At 41.4% G+C, this 19,794-nt stretch overlaps 2 protein-coding genes across 4 annotated transcripts; both read right to left on the reverse strand.

Moving 5' to 3' along the window:
* Nucleotides 1-272: 272 nt before the first annotated feature.
* On the reverse strand, nucleotides 273-14,393 carry pla1a (phospholipase A1 member A). 2 transcript variants are annotated; one of them, XM_076747249.1, is made up of 11 exons: nucleotides 13,931-14,393; nucleotides 13,014-13,236; nucleotides 11,010-11,187; nucleotides 8,881-8,989; nucleotides 8,132-8,233; nucleotides 7,264-7,356; nucleotides 6,853-7,017; nucleotides 5,401-5,490; nucleotides 3,467-3,572; nucleotides 2,106-2,261; nucleotides 273-869 (listed from the first exon to the last, which is right to left on the reverse strand). In XM_076747249.1, the coding sequence occupies exons 1-11, from the start codon at nucleotides 13,995-13,997 to the stop codon at nucleotides 779-781; spliced, it is 1,380 nt and encodes a 459-aa protein (XP_076603364.1). In that variant the 5' UTR covers nucleotides 13,998-14,393; the 3' UTR covers nucleotides 273-778. The 2 variants fall into 2 exon arrangements, with proteins under 2 accessions (XP_076603364.1, XP_076603363.1); XM_076747248.1 differs by having other exon boundaries at nucleotides 6,853-7,035; nucleotides 13,931-14,361.
* Nucleotides 14,394-15,686: 1,293 nt separating this feature from the next.
* On the reverse strand, nucleotides 15,687-18,670 carry hsd3b1 (hydroxy-delta-5-steroid dehydrogenase, 3 beta- and steroid delta-isomerase 1). Of its 2 annotated transcripts, none has more exons than XM_076747164.1 (3): nucleotides 18,250-18,670; nucleotides 17,836-18,000; nucleotides 15,687-16,495 (listed from the first exon to the last, which is right to left on the reverse strand). In XM_076747164.1, exons 1-3 carry the CDS (start codon nucleotides 18,398-18,400, stop codon nucleotides 15,687-15,689), a joined length of 1,125 nt encoding a protein of 374 aa, XP_076603279.1. In that variant the 5' UTR covers nucleotides 18,401-18,670. The 2 variants fall into 2 exon arrangements, with proteins under 2 accessions (XP_076603279.1, XP_076603281.1); XM_076747166.1 differs by having other exon boundaries at nucleotides 17,836-17,991; nucleotides 18,241-18,670.
* Between the last annotated feature and the right edge of the window lie 1,124 nt (nucleotides 18,671-19,794).

Raw genomic sequence — 19,794 nt, forward strand, 5'->3', positions numbered from 1 at the left:
ATATCTGTCACTAGATCACTAACACTGAGCTTATATACTGAAAATTATTTATGCATTAGCAGCTGAGGAAATCTCCTCTTGAACTAATTCATTCATAACAGAATCATGTTCAAAAGATTCTTTTTCCAATTTGAGTTTTTTTGCTTTCTTTCTTTCTTTTTTTTTTTTTTAAATGAGCAGCAGTTTTGAGTCTGTTGTATTCACTGCATCAAACACACAAATTAGTAATATATAATTACTCAACCTCCAAACATGAATAGACAAAAGCAAGGGCTAGTTATCAGTTTATTGCTTGGCCTTAAAAGACAAACTGCACTCAGCAGCATTCAGCGACACTAAAAGAACATGTCAGAAAACACATGAGAAAGTGGTCACCTGGAACATCCTCAAAGCACTTACAGACAAGCTTTCATTCTATGAGCAGTTCTCAGAGGCAGGGGTGAGCTGAGAGGCGAGCCTGATACACAAAAGACAATAAAGATGCATACAGATGCATTCTTTTTACTGACAGTCATCATGTTGGAGGGTCAGCGGATTAGCCAAATAACTGAGCTAAATAATAACGTATAACTAGAACGTGTTTTGCCAGTTAGTAGTTGACTGATAATGTGTGTAATATTAGCGTTGTTCTTTGGCTCCACACATGAAGATTTAAGTCTCTGATCATTTTTTCTCAAAATGAAACAGGGTGGTGAAAGTGTAAACCTGACATCGTGCTGGTACCCATGGGTGACCTCCAGGTGCCTTTGTTCAGTGTCTATTGAGTTGATCTCTTTCTTCAGAAGATGCCACACACCTGCACAAAGTCATGTGACCACGGAGCTCCTCGTCTGATATTGATGTTGTTCACACAAAGCGGCTTCTCTTGCCTGCAACAGAAACACACTCCAATGTAATTTAAATGTTCAATATAATGTTATTGTTTTTCTTTTTTCCTTCACCTTTAAATGTTAGACACTTTAGCCTTCTTATATTGATTAAAAAAAAAACAAAAACGGAAGCAGACAGGAAACATGGGAGGACAGAGAAGATGACATGTGACAAAGGTCCCGGCTGGAACTGAACTGGGGACGTTGCGATCATGTGGCGTGCATGTCTTAAACATTTTAGACCATATCTTGGTTGCGTGTCCTGTCACCTCTCATCTTTCAGCTGTCACATAAAGGCAGAAAATAGTGACCCTGCTTCTAAATGACCTGAACATTCCTGTACTGCCATTTCTTCTTACTTATTGGCTTACACACTGCAATTAATTAATGTCACATCAGTACCTTAAATGACAACCTGGCTGATTAAACATGCAGTGCAGAGCTTTTGGCTCCCCCCTCTGGCAGTGAGAGTAATTACACAAACACTCTCCTACCTGCTGCAGCCAGCACTATGGTTGCTCCACCCTGATGCTGTATCACTGCATAGGACAGCATAGGAACATCGCCACTGACACCAGATTCAAAAAACCTCTGTTATGCTGTGAAATAAGAGAGCTTTACCTGATGTTGACAGGCTTAATCTGCACCGTGTGAACTCATTTGGCAAAGGCTTGAATGTAACTGACTCATTTATATGTGAAAGTCCCACACTCCAGCTTTAATCCTCTGTTTGCTGTTAGCATATTAGCTGTTTATAATTCTTGCATCTATGTTTGTTTCAGGTTGCTAGTCATGACATAATAGCTAAGCGTGGACTGGCAAATAGAGGCAGTGTATTTCCATACTTTGGTAAATGTGTTGTTGGAACACACTGAGCATATCCAGGAGGTGGACAGGAGAGAAGTTAGTTAACTGCGGGAGAGACATGTGGATATTTTCAGAATTGTTTTGCCTGTTCAATAATACCTGTTGTGAATCCTGTCGTGCTCCATGAGGGAGCAAACTCCAAACTTTTGCATGTCACCTTTCAGCCCTCCAGGTGATCCATCCATCCACCCATTTTCCATTTTCTATACCGACTATCCCCTTCAGGGTTGCGGGGGGGCTGGAGCATTTACAGGTTTCCCGAATCTGTAAATGCTTTCCAGTGTACAGAGGAATAAAATCTACCAGGAGGAGGTGCGGGAGCTTGAACAGGACAGTATGTGTGTTCAAATAGTGGTGCAGATGCTGTACCTGAGGGAGGGGAACTCGGAGACGCACACAGACTTGACGTGGACGTCTCCCTGTCTGTAAAATCGAGATCCGGTGTTCTTCAGCTCGATGGAGTGGATCTCACACAGAGCCACAGGGTGAGCCAGCACCATCCTGTACACCGTCGTATCTGTCTGACTACAGTACACACACATATACGCTCAGTCTGCATGTAAATAATGTTGTCATAACCACACAAGACCAGGCAGACAGAAACGCTCTCAGACAATCAACATTCATCACAGAGGACAGTTATTGCCTTCTGTGTTTATGGCTTAGAATTAATAGAACTACAACAGAATGACTGCTGGATCTCCTGCTCTCACTCTCCTGAATCAGCAAGGTGGAACGTAAACTCAAAGCTCCCCTCAGCCTAGTTTTGTTTTTCTTGTTGTGCTTTTTTAATAGAAACTTAGAAACCTAGAAGTGTGCAAGTGTCCATATAATGTCATTTATTCAATATTGCAATAAAGTAAAAATAAAAAGAGTAATTAGAGTCCTCTTGAACTCTGGAGCACCTGTGCAACACGCTTGCTCTCTCAGTATTCCTGCTGCAGTATCATGCACCTGGTCGGGCTTTTACAGTGAAACATACAGTACCTCTGCTCTCAAAATAGAAGCTGTCCGCTCAGCTTTTCTGGGAGAAAAAAAAAGACATTACAGTACTAGTTCTGGGATGAGGGTGCCGCAGTGGAGTCTGCCAACCAGTGCTGAATTAATGGAATCTGTAAGAATTCTGTCACACTGAATGTTGCTCCACTTAAAGCTCTGGTTCGATGTGAGAGTTCAGATTTTGCTAAAAGCACGTTTAATAAGGATTGTGGACTAAATGGACTGTAATATATAAAATAATAAATCTAAAATAATAGACACACATCTCTGTATCATGCATTACAGTTCAACAGCAGTACAAACTACATCCTCCAAAACAACATGTGGTTAAAAAAACCCATTCTATTCTTGTTGCACAGCTGTTGTATTAGACTGTATTAGTTTTAATGGCAAAACCTGGCAAATAAGTGTATGATGAACAATGTTTCCTGCTGACATTTCTAAAGTCAGAGTTTGTGTCAGAGGACGCATTTTGTAAGGCTGCAATTAACAATCATTTAGTTAATCTGCCAGTGATTTTTTTGATTAAACAATTAATCATTTGGTGTATAAAATGTCAGAAAATGGTGACAAAACGCCTCAAACTGCTGCTTTGCTGTATTTGACCAACAGTCAAACAGTCTCACGACTAAGAAGCTAGAGCCAATGAATGTCTGACAGTCCACTATGCTGAGCTGTGGTACACTCTGTGAAGACGGATCAGACTGTGATGTTAGAGATGTGGTACCTACAGCCTGAGCCTCTGCGCTGTCCCCTGGTTCTCAGTCCTCAGTGTCACCTCCACCTCAGCACTCTTATCCAGAGGAGAAACCTCCAGCTTCAGCAGGATGTGATGAGCTGAGCACAGGAACAACAACACAGAGGGAATCATGTATTTAGTACCAACCTTCATCTACTGTGACATAGATTTTTTTAATTGTTACCATGACAATAAGGCACAATATGAAGCATTAATAAAGTTGTCTTTAAACCTGACAAAATACCAAATGAATGATGAATAATTCATCATAAACAAAACATTTCCAGATAAACATTGTAGTTCAGTGATTAGCAGCTTAAGCTTTTCCTTTCATGGTGAAGGCAGGAAAGTCTTGTTCCTGCCATCCAGGGGGAGCTTCTGGTACACTTGAACATGAGTGTAAATCTAAAGTAGAGAGCAAACTCAATGAAAGGAGCGCTGGCTCAGCTTGGTGAGTGGGAGAACTACGGCGGGCCTCCAGCAAAGTAGGCCACGCTGCTGTGGAGGACACGCTGACCTCGCTAAAGCTATTAATAAAAGGTCAGATCTGACCAATATGACTTCACAGTGGGGGTGAAAGTAAAGTGGAATTCTTGCTGGTGCTATACCCCGACCTTCATCACTTTATGCTGTTCTCCTCTCACCCCCAGCTTCATGCATCCCTAAACACACACAATCAATTCTTTTACACCTATATGGTGAACAAAGATTTAGAATAAGACATTGTGTAGCAAATGACTTAAATACGTGGTGTAAGTGCAACAGAATGATTTCTGAAAAATTCACTAACAGCAGTTGAGCAGTTTAGAATGACCAATGATGTCCTTTTCAGAACAATGGGCACATAAAGAAGTGATGAGGAGGAAAATGCCTCTCACAATGTGTGCATTGAAATAGTAGATCATTTTTTACTATTTTTTTTCACCAAAACAAAACGCCTGAAACACTTTCCACTGAGGTCTAAAACAGCTTTCCTCTTCTGAGTAATGACCCAGCTTTACCCAGCCAAGTCTTCACATAAAGTAGTGGGTCCCATGGCGGTCCCACAGAGCTGATGAAGAGGCTATTTGCTGCGTTTCTTGTTGTCTTTTTGCTCCAATACTCAGTCATGATATTGTTCATTGCTCACAATCAGCATTGCTTGTAGACAGTGTGTCCACTGCCATAAATGGCTTCCTTATCTTGTTAGGAATGCTCCTCTTGTCTTGTATTCAGTGAACCTGTCTGTGCTCTGTTTGCTGTGGTTGTGAAGTCCTTCTTTCATACTCTCTCTCTCTCATATATATGAACTGAGCACAGTCAATGATGGGAGTCTTGCCAACTCTTTTTACCCACTCTCCCTTGAATTCCATCACTTCCTCTGCCTCGCTGGCATCAACGGTATGTTGTCCTCAGTACCTACTGAGGCTTTCTGTACGTTTCACATCTTGTTGGTCTTGTCATGTGTTTTCCTGTTCTTAAAATATCTGACAGGTTCTTCAGTCCGGTCAGAAGATCTGCCATTAGTGCAAGACTCTTCAGGAACTTCACTGCAACTTAGAAAGCAGACCTTTGAATTTGGTCCTCTCTGTGCTGTATCATCCTCTGATGGCTCATGGAAATGTTGTGCCAAGGCTGGATAAGTATGTATGGGACTGCAGTCACCCTGCAAACACTGAACACTCTTCCAGTCCTCCTGTGTATGTTGCAAACACATTCATGTTTTTTGGTGACTTGCTATATAATGAATATAGGCTGTCAAGGAAGGCCTGGAAATCTTATGTCATGTTATGATCAAATACCTGCAAAGGACACAAATGACATTTCCATCAGCCTCAATCCACACACTGAGAGTAAGTTTTCTCTCACCTCTGCTGTGATAAAAACACAACCTCTCTCTCAAAAACAATCTCGCCATCACACAAACACACACACCCCAACACTCACTGCAAAAAGGTGGCGTAGAAGAAGTGAGGAGGAATAACTTCTGCTCTTTGGGGATTGGAGATACGGCTATCCCACTGTTTTCTGATAAACCTGAAAACAAACAGACACACACACACACACACACACTGAGTGAGTGAGGGTGATATTGTACATGCGTCACAGATCAAAAGGTCATTAACTGTGTCACTGCATCAGCACGCACTGGAGCACCAGAGGTTGAAATGATAAGAAGCCGCCAAAAGCCGTCATGTGACGAGAGCAGGCCTGCTGCATGACCTCTGCTGGTGACACTGAGACTGAACAGAGCACCAAACAAGACGCCCAAGTTATAGTCCTACTCTTTCATTGTTACTCATCCGGCTCCCTCGTAATGGAAACATTATTGCTACTGTATTTTTCTTGTGTCTCTGATGTGCATTTGTGATTGTGAAGGATGTTGGGTAGCGATTAAGTCATTTCATTGAATCTTTTATGACTCTTATATTATTCCTTCAGTCAAAATCAGAAAGTGGGTCTATTTCCTACATTTATTTATTTAATGACAATGACAAAACGTTTGCCTAATCGTTACTGACTCGAATTGCTGTTTCCAAAATCTAATCAAATGAATTAAGACAGAAAACAAATTCTTCATGATTGAATTCCAGTTTAAACAAGATCAGATCAGAGTGAATCACTGTCGGGTTGTGATTTTCACTCTTAACTCTGGTAGCGCTGTAGGGAAGTGCTGCATCAGTAAAAGTGGTGGATGCAATATTGTGACTGTGAAAAATCTCCATTTCAAGTCAAAGTCAATATTTCACTCAAATAAAAATACAGAATTATTTTCAGCAAAATGTACTTAAAGTATCAAAAGTAAAAGTACTCATCATGCAGAATGGCTCTTCAGAGTGTTCCATCACATCCCAATAAAGGCAGATCTTATATGCTATTTAATCTGCAACAGTGCATCATATTTTATACAATGCTCCTGTTTTGTGGTAAAATCTTTACTTGTAAAGTGACTCCTCACTCCAGATGTCAGGTAGTCATATAAAGTACAATATTTCCCCAAAGTATGAAGAAGCAATGAAATACAAGCGACTCAGAATTTTAGTTAAATACTTACTCATGATGTACTTTCCATTACTATTGTAACCAACAGTGGTTGATATATATATATTTTTTATCATTACTAATAGTTGCATTAGCAGCTGTAATATGAGCAGCAGTATTATTATGATATGTGCAACAGCAGCAGCTTGCATAGTAACTTATAGCATGTACTGTAGTACCACTGTATACAGGTCAGTATATTGCAGTAGAACTAATACTTCATTATAAAAGGACAGATGCCATGTGAGAACTTGTCTCTACTGTCCAAAATATTCCCTCACAGCCTTAATGCTGTAAAAATGAGAGCAGTTCATGAACACACCGCAGCTGAAGGTGTACTCCCAGGTGTCCTCTTACCTATGGTTGGACATACCCCCCTGAAGACGTCACAGTTCACACAGCGTCCCTTCAAGAAGTCCTCATAGCTGAAGCACGGGATCCCCACTAACGGGCACGAGCCGTTCAGCGCGCTCATGTACACATGCAGCGCCCTCATGTGGTCGCATATCACATAGCCATACACTGGAAAATAAACAAGAACTGACAACACACAGAAGCACTAAGGGAGCCAGATGTGTGGAGTCTGTCATTTTCAAAATTACAGTTATTTACAAATGTGTCCACACACTGAACTGCTGGGTTCAGTTTGTTCATGTGTCATTTGAGTTTTAATCATAACTTCTTGTTGGACACAGCAGCCAAATCTAAAAACAGCTGCTCTCTTGCTGTCAGCCACACCTTTTAGCTTTTAGTCAGTGCTCAACTTACTTGAGGCAAACCTGGAGCGGGCACATCCAGTCTGATCCTTCCCTCCGTTCAGAAAGAAGTCCACATGACCCACAGGGATGGAAATGCCAAAATCTGATGCAGGAGAAAACCTTGTTAATGCTGTCAGCAGTTTTACTCTTCACTGGAAACACAGACCCAGTGATGAAACTGTACTGTGCTGTATGTTCATCCAGCATTACATTCCTCCTCTCCAACTCCCCCAAATACAGTAGGCACTCATTTCCCTGTGGTGGTGCTCCCTCCTCAGAATATCTGAGTAACATTTGGCTGGTGGAAACACAGACTCGTTAAAGCAGGACTATATAATGTTTGCCCAACAGACGCCACAATTTAGAATAATTGCACATTAGATTTTCTTTAAATTTCCAGAATTTTCTTGAGTCAGCTGCTTTATAGACATCATCATCATCATCATCATGACCTGACCGAGCGAGTGGAGCAGGACCACAAGCAGGAAACAGCAAACACGTGTATTGCTGAGCTAAGCTGTTTATTTCTTCTTTTACATTTGTCGCAAAACCGCTGAAATGTTTAATGCGACACTCTAACAACCACAACACAAGCTGACAAGAGTCACGATCTTATAATGTCTAACCTAAAGTGACTCAGCAAACTGCAGTCTGCTAACACTGATAAGCTAAGTTCATCCGGGACAGCATTTCCCATGATGCAACACATACTCGGCTGCTAATACTAACTGTTGACCTGGAGGAAAATATGCAGTCCAAGGCCTCTATTGTGCACCACAACAGCAGACTCTATGCTTGCTCAGCCTCTAGTATTTTGGTGGAACTGGAAAGAATCAGAATCAGTTTCAGGCTTTACGGTAAGTTTTGAGCTGCCTTACAGTCAGAGTCTGTGTGGATGGCGTCGACAAACTGAGCATCAGAGGGGTCCAGCCGGTCAAAGGTATCAGCTCCTTTAAACATGGGTCCAGCAGGGTCGAGGCCTGGACGACAAGGACAAGGAAAACTAGGTTTGACAGGTAAAACAGATGTCTGGAAATAAAAGGATGGCATAGAAATCACATCATTTGGTCATCTTGATTTGTATCAAACTGAGCAGCAGGAAATATTTCTTCTTCAGGATTTATTTTTCTTAGTTAATAACCAGATTCCAGTCAGCAGCTGTGTCTCCTCTGAACTACACTTAACATTCAAACTTGCACCAGCCTCTCCACTCAGACAAAAAGACCCGATATAAGCAGTGAACAGTGGCGTATTGTGCTGGGTGGTGTGTTCAGGCGACAAGAGGACTGCGCCTCTCCACACAGCTTCAGAGTGGCTCTTATCAATGTGCCGTTGTCCTTTGAAGAGGCCAGCTAATCTTCCAAGGTCACACTGGAACACATTCAGGCTCTGTGTGAGCCTCCAGAGCTGTGGAGACCTTCACTGTCTGGCCAGCAGCCAACAGCCTTTTATTTTTCAATTCATCAGCAATATTGTAGAAGATGTCATGGAGGTGCAGCAGGACTGAGATCTGATCATCAAAACTTTAAATCCTTTTTATCTTCAAACAGTCTCTAAGCAGGAGAATCAGTCTTATTATAGTGAAGCATTTCAACTTCTGTGTCACATGGATGTGGTCCAGACTCACCTGTGATTCTTCCTATCTTTCCCTCAAATAGAGTCCCCACAAAACCAGCAACATGTGCCCCAAGACTGACCCCGATGAAGTGGAAGGATTCCAGTTTGCATCCACGTTTCTGTTGGATAAGACAGTCTCAAGCTTAGTCATTTTTATTCTCCCCTGAAACCGTTTCTGCTGAACTGTGAGTTAATTGTGTACCTGCTGTGTCTTTGTTTTATTGAAAGAGCAATATTACGCAATAGTAATGGGCCAGTGTATTGCTTACATTACAACCCTATTTCCAAGAAAGTTGAGACACTGTGTAAATAAAACCAAATGTGATGATTCGCAAAATCTTGACATCTCATATTTAATTGAAGGTAGCACAAAGACAACACATCAAATGTTGAAATGGAGACATTTAATTATTTTTGAAAATTATATCCTCATTTAGAATTTGATGCCGGCAGCAGGTTTCAGAACAGTTGGTACAGGGCCGTGTTTACTCTGTTGCATCACCTCTTCTTTTAACAACACGGTAAGCGTTTGGGAACTGAGGAGACTAACAGCTATACTTTGGAAAGTGAAATGTTTTTCCATTCTTGCTCAATGTACGATTTCAGCTGCTCAACAGTTCGGGGTCTGCTGTCGTATTTCTTCATTTTCAGTGGGTGACAAGTCTGGACTGCAGGCAGAGCAGTTTAGCGGCCGGGCTCTGTTACTATGAAGCCACGCTGCTGGAATATGTGCAGAATGTGGTTTGGCATTGTGGTGCTGAAATAAGCAAGGCCTTGTTGTCTACTTTGCAGCATGTGTTGCTCCAGAACCTGTATGTATCGTTCAGCATTAATGATGCTTTCACAAAGGTGCAGGTTAGCCATGCCACGTACATTAATGCACCCCCATACCATCACAGATGCTGGCTTTTGAACTGTGTGCTGTTAACAAGCCGGATGGTCCGTCCCTTCTTTCAGTTGAAGGATGCAGCGTCCGTGATTTCCAAAAATAATTTCAAATGTTGACTCCTCAGACCACAGGACAGTTTTCCACTTCGCCCCAGTTCATCTTACATGAGCTCCGACTCCACCAGAGAAGGCAGCAGTGTTTCTGGGTCTGCTTTATATGCGATTCCTCTTTGCATGGTAGAGTTTCAGCTTGTTTGTGGATGCAGCGACGAACATGCGCTGACATACGATGATTTCTGGAAGTGTTCCTGAGTCCATGCAGTGATGTCCACTACAGAATCATGTCTGTTTTCAATGCAGTGCCATCTGAAGATCACAGCCATCCAATATTGGCTTTCAGCCTTGTCCCTTGTGTACAGAGATTTCTTCAGATTTTCTGACTCTTTTAATGACATTATGTACGATAGACAATGAAATCCCCAAATTCTTTGTAATTTTACGTTGAGAAACATTCTTCTTAAATTGTCGCACTATTTGCCAGCACAACTTTTCCAGACTTCTGTTGTCACTGTCCCAACTTTTTAGAAATGTGTTGCTGGCATCAAATTCTAAATGAGGAAACCATTTTCAAAAACAATGAAATTTCTTAATTTCAACATTTGAAATGCCGTCTTTGTGCTATTGACAGTTAAATATGGCGTTTTAATCTTTTACAAAGCATCACATTCTGTTTCTATTAATGTTTTACACAACATCCCAACTTTTTTGGAAATGGGCTCGCACTGTTATAAACCAACTTATTCTAATTGAAGGTATTTGGTTTTGGTAACCAGAAAACTTAAAGGAGGATGAGTGGTTACTTTCCATGAATATCCATTAATGTAAAATATATAATAATCACTTAATTATCAATTGCAGTTGTTATCAAGAGATGCAGGCTTGATTTGTTCATCTTTTCAGTAATGTTGCCTGTAGTGCTGATGGCTGTAATTGTTGGGTGTGTGTATATGAATTGTGTTGTCGTGCATGTTTTGATGTTTTTTTTCACAGGTCTCTTAAAAAATAAGTAAAATGACTTCTTTAAATGAAAGGTTGACTGTTTAATTGGCCCTTCAAATGTATTATATACCAGCAGTATCAGCAGAAGAAATAGAAGCAGTGTTTCAAAACAGAGGTACGTCACCCCCCAAAATTTTGAAAATAAAGGAAATGCTGAATGTTAGGTCACCATCTGCAGAGTGTTTCTCTCACCTGCAGCTGGTTGATGAGGACAGAGATCTGCACAGCCACCTCTTTGTAATTCTCCACCACCAGGTTGTAGGCGAAGGAGGCGCCGTAGACCCAGTCCACCACCAGCACGTTCACATCCTGCACCCTGAGCAGGGCTCGGGCCAGCTCCATCACCCAGGACGGCTTACTGCCCATTGCCCTGAGGAGTGGAGTGGAGTAGGGTGGGGTCAGGATGGTGGATGGAAGCGAGGGATGAAAGGGAGGAGTGAGGATGTAGGACAACATTCACCTTCAATTATATTTAAAAAACAAATGGAAAACCAAACTGGTGCCCCTTCAATTAAAATTGTTTTACCTTCCAGGAGCCCCAAGATGCCCATGAAGGAGCTGAACATGTGCAGTTGTGGAACAAAAAAAAAGGTGTTTAATGTTTCTACTGTGTCTTGTTTTGGTCGTGCACCTGACTGGGATGGATGTATACATTGTCCAGCTTCTTTAACTTACTTTGTAGTGTTTCTCCTAAACTTACAACACCGATTCCAAAAAAGTTGAGATGCTGTTCAAAACATAAATAAAAACATAAATGCAGTCATTTGCAAACAAGCTGTGTGTACCAACAAACTGAGCCCATGTAGATGTAGCAATCTCCTTTATCCAATCATGTGTTCACAAAGTGGTGAACCTCGCTCCATCCCTGCTTGTGAGCGACTGAGCCTTTCCAGGATGCCCCTTCCATACCCAATCATGATACTATCACCTGTTACCGATGAACCTGTTTACCTGTGGAATGTTCCAAACAGGTGTTTTTGGAGCATTCCACATCTTTCTCAGTCTTTAGTTGCTCCTGTCCCGACTTGTTTGAAACATGTTGCTGCATCTAATTCAGAATGAGCAGATATTTACAAAAATCAATGAAGCTGATGAGCTCAAACATTAAATATATTGTCTTTGTGCTGTTTTCAATTGAAAATACATCAAAAAGGATAAGCAAATGATCACATTCTGTGTATGCCCCCGCGCCGCTGACTGCCATGGACGTATTATTGGTCACAACTCAGGAATTGATATGGTAATTATGACTAAATTTCACGTAATTGTCTAACAGGACAAAATGATGAAGTGATGATGTTTTACATCCAAAAGCTCAAAAGGGAACAGGAACAGAAGGGCAGACATTGAATTGTTGACACTGATCTTGGCTGTCCACCTTCAAACCGTGCTGATTGCAGAGATCTTCTGTGCTGTCGGGTTGAAGATTTAGAATTTTGTAGCTTCTTTGCAGCAACATCAATATTTGAAGCATTGTAGTTCACCACATGCTCATTGGTTTTGCTGATATTGAGCTTCAGGTGATTGCTGTTGCCTCATGTGAGTGCTCTCATCAGTACTCTGTATCTTTCTTCCAAATGAATTGTACCTCTCATTCCTTTAAAGCTGCAGCTAAAACTGGAATTAGGACAGTGCATTCACTCTGTGGGGACTTTCAAAAAAATGACTGCCAGCCAAGTATAGGGCTACATATACATAGTATATTTCAAAAACTTCTATATCAAATTAAATATTTATAACTAAATAAGCAAAGTTTGGAGAACAAAACATCTTTATTAATTATCTAATAAGAGTTTTAGGTCACTGACAGTAGAGCTTTTGAAAAATGTCTTCCAGAGTGAAGGTGAAAATCTGTTTTGCAGTGTTGACACGTAGACAGGGAAACAAGTTTTTAGCTCATGATGATAGAATGTGCAGCGTTACATCCCTTGTTTGACATCAGTATGGGTGCCCTTATCTCCCTTTACTCCCTGTTTACTATGGCGATGGCAGGTCACACCTTTGTCATAGTAAAACTGTGTCTCTAGTTGCAGTTAGCATACTAGTAATAGCTTTTCTCAGGCTTCTATTTGGCTAACATGGCTTCAGGGTCAGGGTTGTATTGCTGCCTTTTGGTTTTGCATTTTCTTGATAGTTGTACATAGTCAGAGGCTCACTGACACGAAAGGTTTTCAGGACCTTTGAGGGTCTCCTCACCTGTAACCGTGGATGATGACCTTGGTCGAGCGGGACATGTTGAAGTAGGAGCGCTGCTGTGGTCCAGTGAGAGACTCTTGGGTGAACATGTGTGCACAGTCCACGTTTGTCCTGGTCAGCAGCAGGTACTGCACCTGCAGCTTACCTCTGTGCTGCTGGTACTGCAGCCAGGTGGTGTTGTTCACATCAGCACACTCATCATCTTCCTGCCTCTTCTCCGCACCTAGTCCATTAGAGGGAAATGATGTCATGCATCGCACCACAACAAACTCACATGTGCTGAATTCAGACGACCAGAAGTTCTTCTTTCTATCTCCAATAATGTACCACATTTACATGTACATATCAATTGAAAAATAACCAGCTACATGGCTGACTATGGTCAAATGATGTTTCATGGGAGGAAAAAAGAGACAGTGTTCTCATTTGTAAACTGATATTTGTTCTTAAAAACACAGTGTATCATTGTTTGACCTTAATGATGATTAAAAATAACAGATTAGATTAGAAAAAAATTGGGGTTTTTTTAGAGCAGAAGGTGATTTCAGTGTTTATATGATGCAATGTTAACAGCTGAATTCAGCTTTCGTGTTCAGTGAAGGCACATAGTGCACTTACTGCACTTAATGTCAGCTGAAACTGAAAGTCATCCCTTTGTGCAATTTGAAATCATGCCAGATTTTCAAATGTATGGTGAGTTGATTTGTTTTGCTTTACAGTGCTGTGTTACAGGGCTCATGTAGTGTTGAGTAATCTCAGTATCACTATGGATGGAAAATTTTATACAGGTTCACAACAAAACTCATTTCCCTTTCTTCGGTTTCACTCAAGCGTCTTTGCACATATGTTTGAAACTATTGCATGGAAAATAGTAAAGAAGTGATGCAGAAGAAAAACATCATGAGCATGCCACTTACCCACCACCAGAGATGTGATGCAGACTGCCAAAGCACAGAGGAGGATCATTCTGTGTTCCCACGGCATTTCTGTAGTAACAGAAAGGTGACTGGGGAGAGTAGCTGCCTAAGAGCTTTAGTCAGTGCTTAACTGTGCTCAGCTGCTCTGTTTAGCCACAGATTGGTAGATGGAGCGTTTGGCTTGAGAAAATTCCAGCTCTGTGCAGTGCTGTGACTCTGGAATGACTACCCAGTCTTCAACTGGCAAACAGTAGTCATGAAGCAAGGCAGGAATCCACATAAAACAGTCCGAAAGATTCCCAAAACAAACGTTTCCAGTGATCCAAGCAGAGTTTGCTATGTTTCCTTTCTTGTAAAACTCCACTTTAAGCCTGAACGGATTCACAACAAACCTTCCCCTGTCCTTTTATTCAGTCATCACATTTGTGAGTGGGTGTTTTTTTTTTTTTCTTCTCCCCAGACTGGGTTTGCACTGATTTGGCAAGCGGTTAAAGCTCTTTGCCTGGCGGTGAATCCATGACCTCATTGGTATTCAATGGCTGTTTGTTTAAAATGCTGGACTCTGGCCTGGCTGCCCGCTGGTTTGTGTGTGTGTGTGTGCCTGAATACGTGTTTGTGTGTGTGTGAGCATGAGAGGGAGTGAGGGTGTCACAGAGTGGGGAGGGGTCATACTGTTGTGTCTGATGGAAATCAATCATGATCTGATCGAATGTTCCACCATGAATGCTGGTTTATGTAATCCATGTTCTTTGTAAATATGCAGAAAACATTCTGTGTAATTCCATTGCTTTGACCAATTAAATCAGTTCAGTGTTTTATCATTTAATTATCATTCTGGATATTCAAATGGCTGTGTAATTAGTTTCGAATACACAGTAGATTTCACTGGGTCTTGCCTCTAGTTTAGTAATTGGACAAAGAAGTGTAATCCCTTCCAAGGAAACTGGGTCAAGTTGGCAGTTGGCAGTCATTTTGTGTTACCACAGTGATTTAGAGCTTAATTATATTTAAGAGCTCAGTGGCTCAGCAGCTTGGACTATTAATGACAACTTTGACTATCTACTAACTACAGTACTGGATGTTTACCATTCCAAAAGTCTGCCTGCTTAAAACTTCAAAGCACATTCATGCAAGGCAAAGATTCTTGAAGGGACAATGAAGTTAAAGCTGATGAGTGTTCTGTAAAGACATGGTACAAATGAAAATGGACAATGAGTTTTTCCCTTAGAAACTTTAATAATGTACACAACATACTGCCATACAGTACAGGAAGAACATGAGTCAAAGCTATTAGATCTATACTTTTGTTTTTAAGGATTTGGTGTGTTTTGATTTCTACCCTCCTCTTCCTCATAGGGTGAAATGAATGCCTCTTACTGTTTTGTCTACCTTAAATCGTCTCTCCTGAGGCTGAGGTTATTGTCTGTATGGCCAAAAGTACTCAAAAAACAAACAACTATCTTGTGTCATTGTGAAAGAATCTGTGACTTTGGTGACTTCTAGTGGTAATATCAGATAAACAAACACAAACAACAAATACAAACAAACATCAACAGTGAAGACAATCATGTTTTTGAATGGCTCTTCTGTACCTCAGATTTATTTTCACAAAACTTTTTTTTTGTTTGTCACTACAGAAAATGGTGTTGTTCAAACATAAGAACACATGGTCACAAACAGATAAGCATACTTATGGATACTTTTCAGTGAAAAATCATTTATAGCGCAGTTTTAACGAGTAACAACTTTTCATGAATTATTTAGCTCTTATTCTTTCCCTTTCCTTTGGCAACTGTGAGGCGAGCCATTCAATGGTGCGTTTGCGTGCTTCCTCCCAAGTATATCTGGGGACATATCCCAGGTCCCTCTTAGCCATCTGGTAGGAGAAGCTGAATGGTGTGTTCAACATGGTGAGAAGCTGCCGGTTCAGTGGCGGGACGATGCGTATGAAAGGTCGGAGCATCATGCACAGAACCTCCAATAAGAAGCAGAACACGTAGAAGAGGCGGAGCGGCAGCAGGAGTCTGTCTTGAATGTTGAAGCCCAGAGGTGACATCATGACGTAGTTGAAGTCGGAATAACTCACATGTGGTGTGTCATCAGAAATGAAATAAAACTTTCCTCCAATAGCATTTCTTTTTTGTGGATCTTTGAGGCTGCGAGCTGCTTGGAGGTGGGCCACAGCGACGTTGCCCACGTAGACAGGATTGACCAGGGCCTCTGGTACAGACATACGAAATAGAATGTCCTTGTTTCGTATTCCATCACCCATGTGGCCCAGCAGGAAGCGACAGCCCTCCCCATAGATGTACATGGGTCTGAGGGCGCAGGTGGCCAGTCGGCCTCCATTCGGCAGCACCTCACTGTGGGCCTGCAGGGTCCTCTGCTCGGCCTCCTGTTTGGTCTTGCTGTAGTTAAACTTCAGAGCAGAGTCGTAAACGGTGTCCTCACTGCCATTAACTATGGGTTCACCCTTGGAGTTTGGCCCCATCACCTCAATGGTGCTGGTGTAGATGAAGGACACAACGTTCTCGTGAATACATGCCTCCAGAAGTAGCTGCGTTCCTGCAAAGCAAAGACACTCTTCATAGTTGATACAAGCTGAAAGAAATCTTAATCAGTGTTTATCTTGATTCACAGCAGGGCAGACCTTTCTCCAAGAGTCACACCAGCAATACAGTTAACAGATTACAAAGAAGTCAAACTCATATTTGAGACTCTTGCTCTTTGCTTTGGGCTATTTTAACATTCAACATATTTGATGATGCTATTTCAGTTTAAAGGTCCAGTGTGGAGGATTTGGTAGCATTATGCAGTGACATTACAACCAACTGAATATCCCTCACCTTCGGAGAACTGATGGTGGCAAAAGGCCCTCTGTAGAGCCAGTGTTCAGATGGTCCATTTTGTGCTACTGTAGAATGGTCCAACATGACGGACTACTCACGTCTGTTATATGACATATGACAAAAGCCTCAATGGACACGTTCCCACTGAAACTCTTGCTTCTGAGCTGTTATGGGGAAACGTTTGAGTCAAGAATAGAAGCTGTATTCTCTGGTTGTGTTTCTTGCAGTTGGTTTGTAAACCAAACAGTCAGTGGTGGTGCTGGTACGGCACATCATGATCTGTAGTTACACCAGTAACTCCCTCGTTAACAGTTACACACTGTCCTTCCCATTTCCCATTACTCAACACTCTGGTAAACAGTCGCTTAAATTCGTTACATTCAGTGCACCATGTTTCCCATTATGAAAACGGAGGAGGAGTTACCCTCAGGGGTGCAGTTTCCATGGGAATGCAGTCATCAAGGCTTTCATCATTTGGAAGTGGGCGTGGTTTCATCTAAACTGGGTTGGAAAAACGATAGACCCAACCCATCCTGTCAGTAAAAGGCTGATTTTAAGGTAACAAAAACATAATTTTTATTTTCAGGTGATTATTCACTAATAAAACAAACTTACATTATGTTCCATTTCTGCCAATGGATCCCCCTAAATCCTGCATAGTGGACCTTTAAGTGTAAATTCTGTATAAAGTTGAAGTGTCAAATGGAGATTAAAATGGAAGCACTGAAAGGAGCTAGAAAGTCTGCCTAAGTTAAACTGTGCTTGGTGAGAATCTGTGGGTTTGGCCATCCACTCTGCAGCTGCAGTGTCTTTTAAAGTACTTCATGAAAGCAGTTTGAAATGTTAGTAGAAGCATGAGCCCTGAGAGTCAGCTGACGTGTAACCAATCAAAAGAGTTCTACTTTATCTGCATCAACCTACTGTATATAAAATTTCCAAGAATGCACAATGCTTGATTGTTTCTTCCATCAATTGAAAGACACTCCAGTCTGTAGGAGTGTGGAAAGTGTGAAGTTGCCTGGTAAAGATTTCAGTGGGTTAAAATGACTGCCTTACCTTTGACATTGACCCCATATATCTCAGTGTACTCCACCGAATCATTAACGTCAATGATTGATGCGATGTGGAAGACGACTGATGCACCTCGACAGGTTTTTCTCAGGAACTCACCGTCTCTGATGTCCCCCTCGAAAACACTCAGATTTGTGTCGCCTTTACAGTCTGACACACAGTAAATCAATAATCAGCAATGGCAGTATTTCTTCCTTAAATAGGTTCATTACTGCTGTCAAATTTGGCTAATACACTGTTGAAAAACAGACTTTAAAACTCAATGAGCTCTCCTGATTAAATTCATTACACACACACATACATATATTCATATTTTAGCTTCATATTTCATTTCAAAAATTTCACCTATGCTGCAGAGAGAAGTAAAGGACAACTCATTTCTAGGAAAACAGATTTTACCCTCCAGAGTGTGTAAAAATGTGGGCTCTATGTGTTTGTCCATCAGTCGAATCTCAGCCATTTTCTCTTCTTCCAGCAGGAGCCTCACCAGCCTCTTGCCCAGGAATCCACAGGCTCCCGTCACCACACACACATCACCTCTCAGAGACATCACAAGTTGATTCTCTTTTGGTATGAGGACAGAAAATCTTTTACAATGGACCTTTGAAAAGCCTTGAAAAAGTAAGAGTGAAAAAAAAAAGAATCCAACTTTTGTTCTGATGGTTCGAGTTCTCTCTGCAGGGGAACGACAGCACCTCTGCCCTCTCAGCGTCAGTCGCTCCACTTTTTGTAAAGCCCGAAACTTGACTTGAAAAAAATAATTATTTCCCTAAGGCAGTGTGAAAAAGGGGGATGTACTTCAGGGTAGAATGTGATGCTTTCCAGGGCTAGACAAAATATGGGCTGGAATGTTCTGTGTGCCAAGGACAGTTGCTGTTGGAAGATGTAGTATTTTACTCAACTGAAAATAGCAGTCTGTTACAGGGGCTGGGCAGGCTGAGCATGGGCTACAGAGAGAAACATGACAGCAGAGCCTTCACCTTTATGAAATGAATGATTCACCAAGATTAAATAATACACTGACACGGTACTCATTGGTGGAAGAAGCACTGAGATCTTTCATTTGAACAAAGGGCACTGCATTCGAAATCTCACGAAGTTAAAGGGCTCCATTCAGAGTGTGTTTATACTGAACTTTGTATATCAGTGATATGAACTGATTGTATGTAGTATGAAAGCTGTCAGATGAGAGTAGTGGTGGAAAAAGTACAATTTTCTACTACATTTATTTATTTATCGACAATATTCTACTATGCATATTTTACTACTTGTACTCAATGAAAGGATTTGAATACTTCTTCCACCACTGCTGATGAACTGAACTTCTCAGGAGGGTGTCGTCGTTGGATTTTTCATCTGACATGCCTGCACACTGTGCAGAGGACAAAAAGAGATATTGGCTTTGAAATGCTGTGATGTGACTCTGAAATGTCAGACCCGTTTAGATATTCAGAGAAACAGTTTTATAGGGTTCCCTTAAAAGGGAATATGAGTACATCAGACCTGTATGCTTGTACATTAATTAAACTGAACACTTTCCATTCCTGAGGAAGGTACAAGGCTAGATCAGCAAAATAAAACATGAGTCGACATTTCAAGGTGAGATCTGTCTGCCAGAAAAAACAAATGTGTCTTCCCTCACAGTAAATGGTACACTGGGTCATATGGCCATGTGGTGGAGACTCTGAGTATTGCAGGGTTTTACTGGTGAGCTTTTGTTTATGGGACTCTCTCTAACCAGTATTACATTCAGAAACATCCAGAACAACATTTGAGCTCTGTTTTTCCCACACTCCAGTTTTTAGGTGTCTAAGTGCCCTGATGTTGAGCCAAAAAGAAATACTTTTCAGAGTAGATTTGCTTTATCTGAATGCAGTAAGCTCAGCAGATGACAATGAAATGAAGTCACGTTGCACATCTTTTTGTACAGCACTACCACAGTGC

The sequence above is a fragment of the Chaetodon auriga genome, chromosome 13, assembly GCF_051107435.1.
Source record: "Chaetodon auriga isolate fChaAug3 chromosome 13, fChaAug3.hap1, whole genome shotgun sequence".
Lineage (NCBI taxonomy): Eukaryota > Metazoa > Chordata > Actinopteri > Chaetodontiformes > Chaetodontidae > Chaetodon > Chaetodon auriga.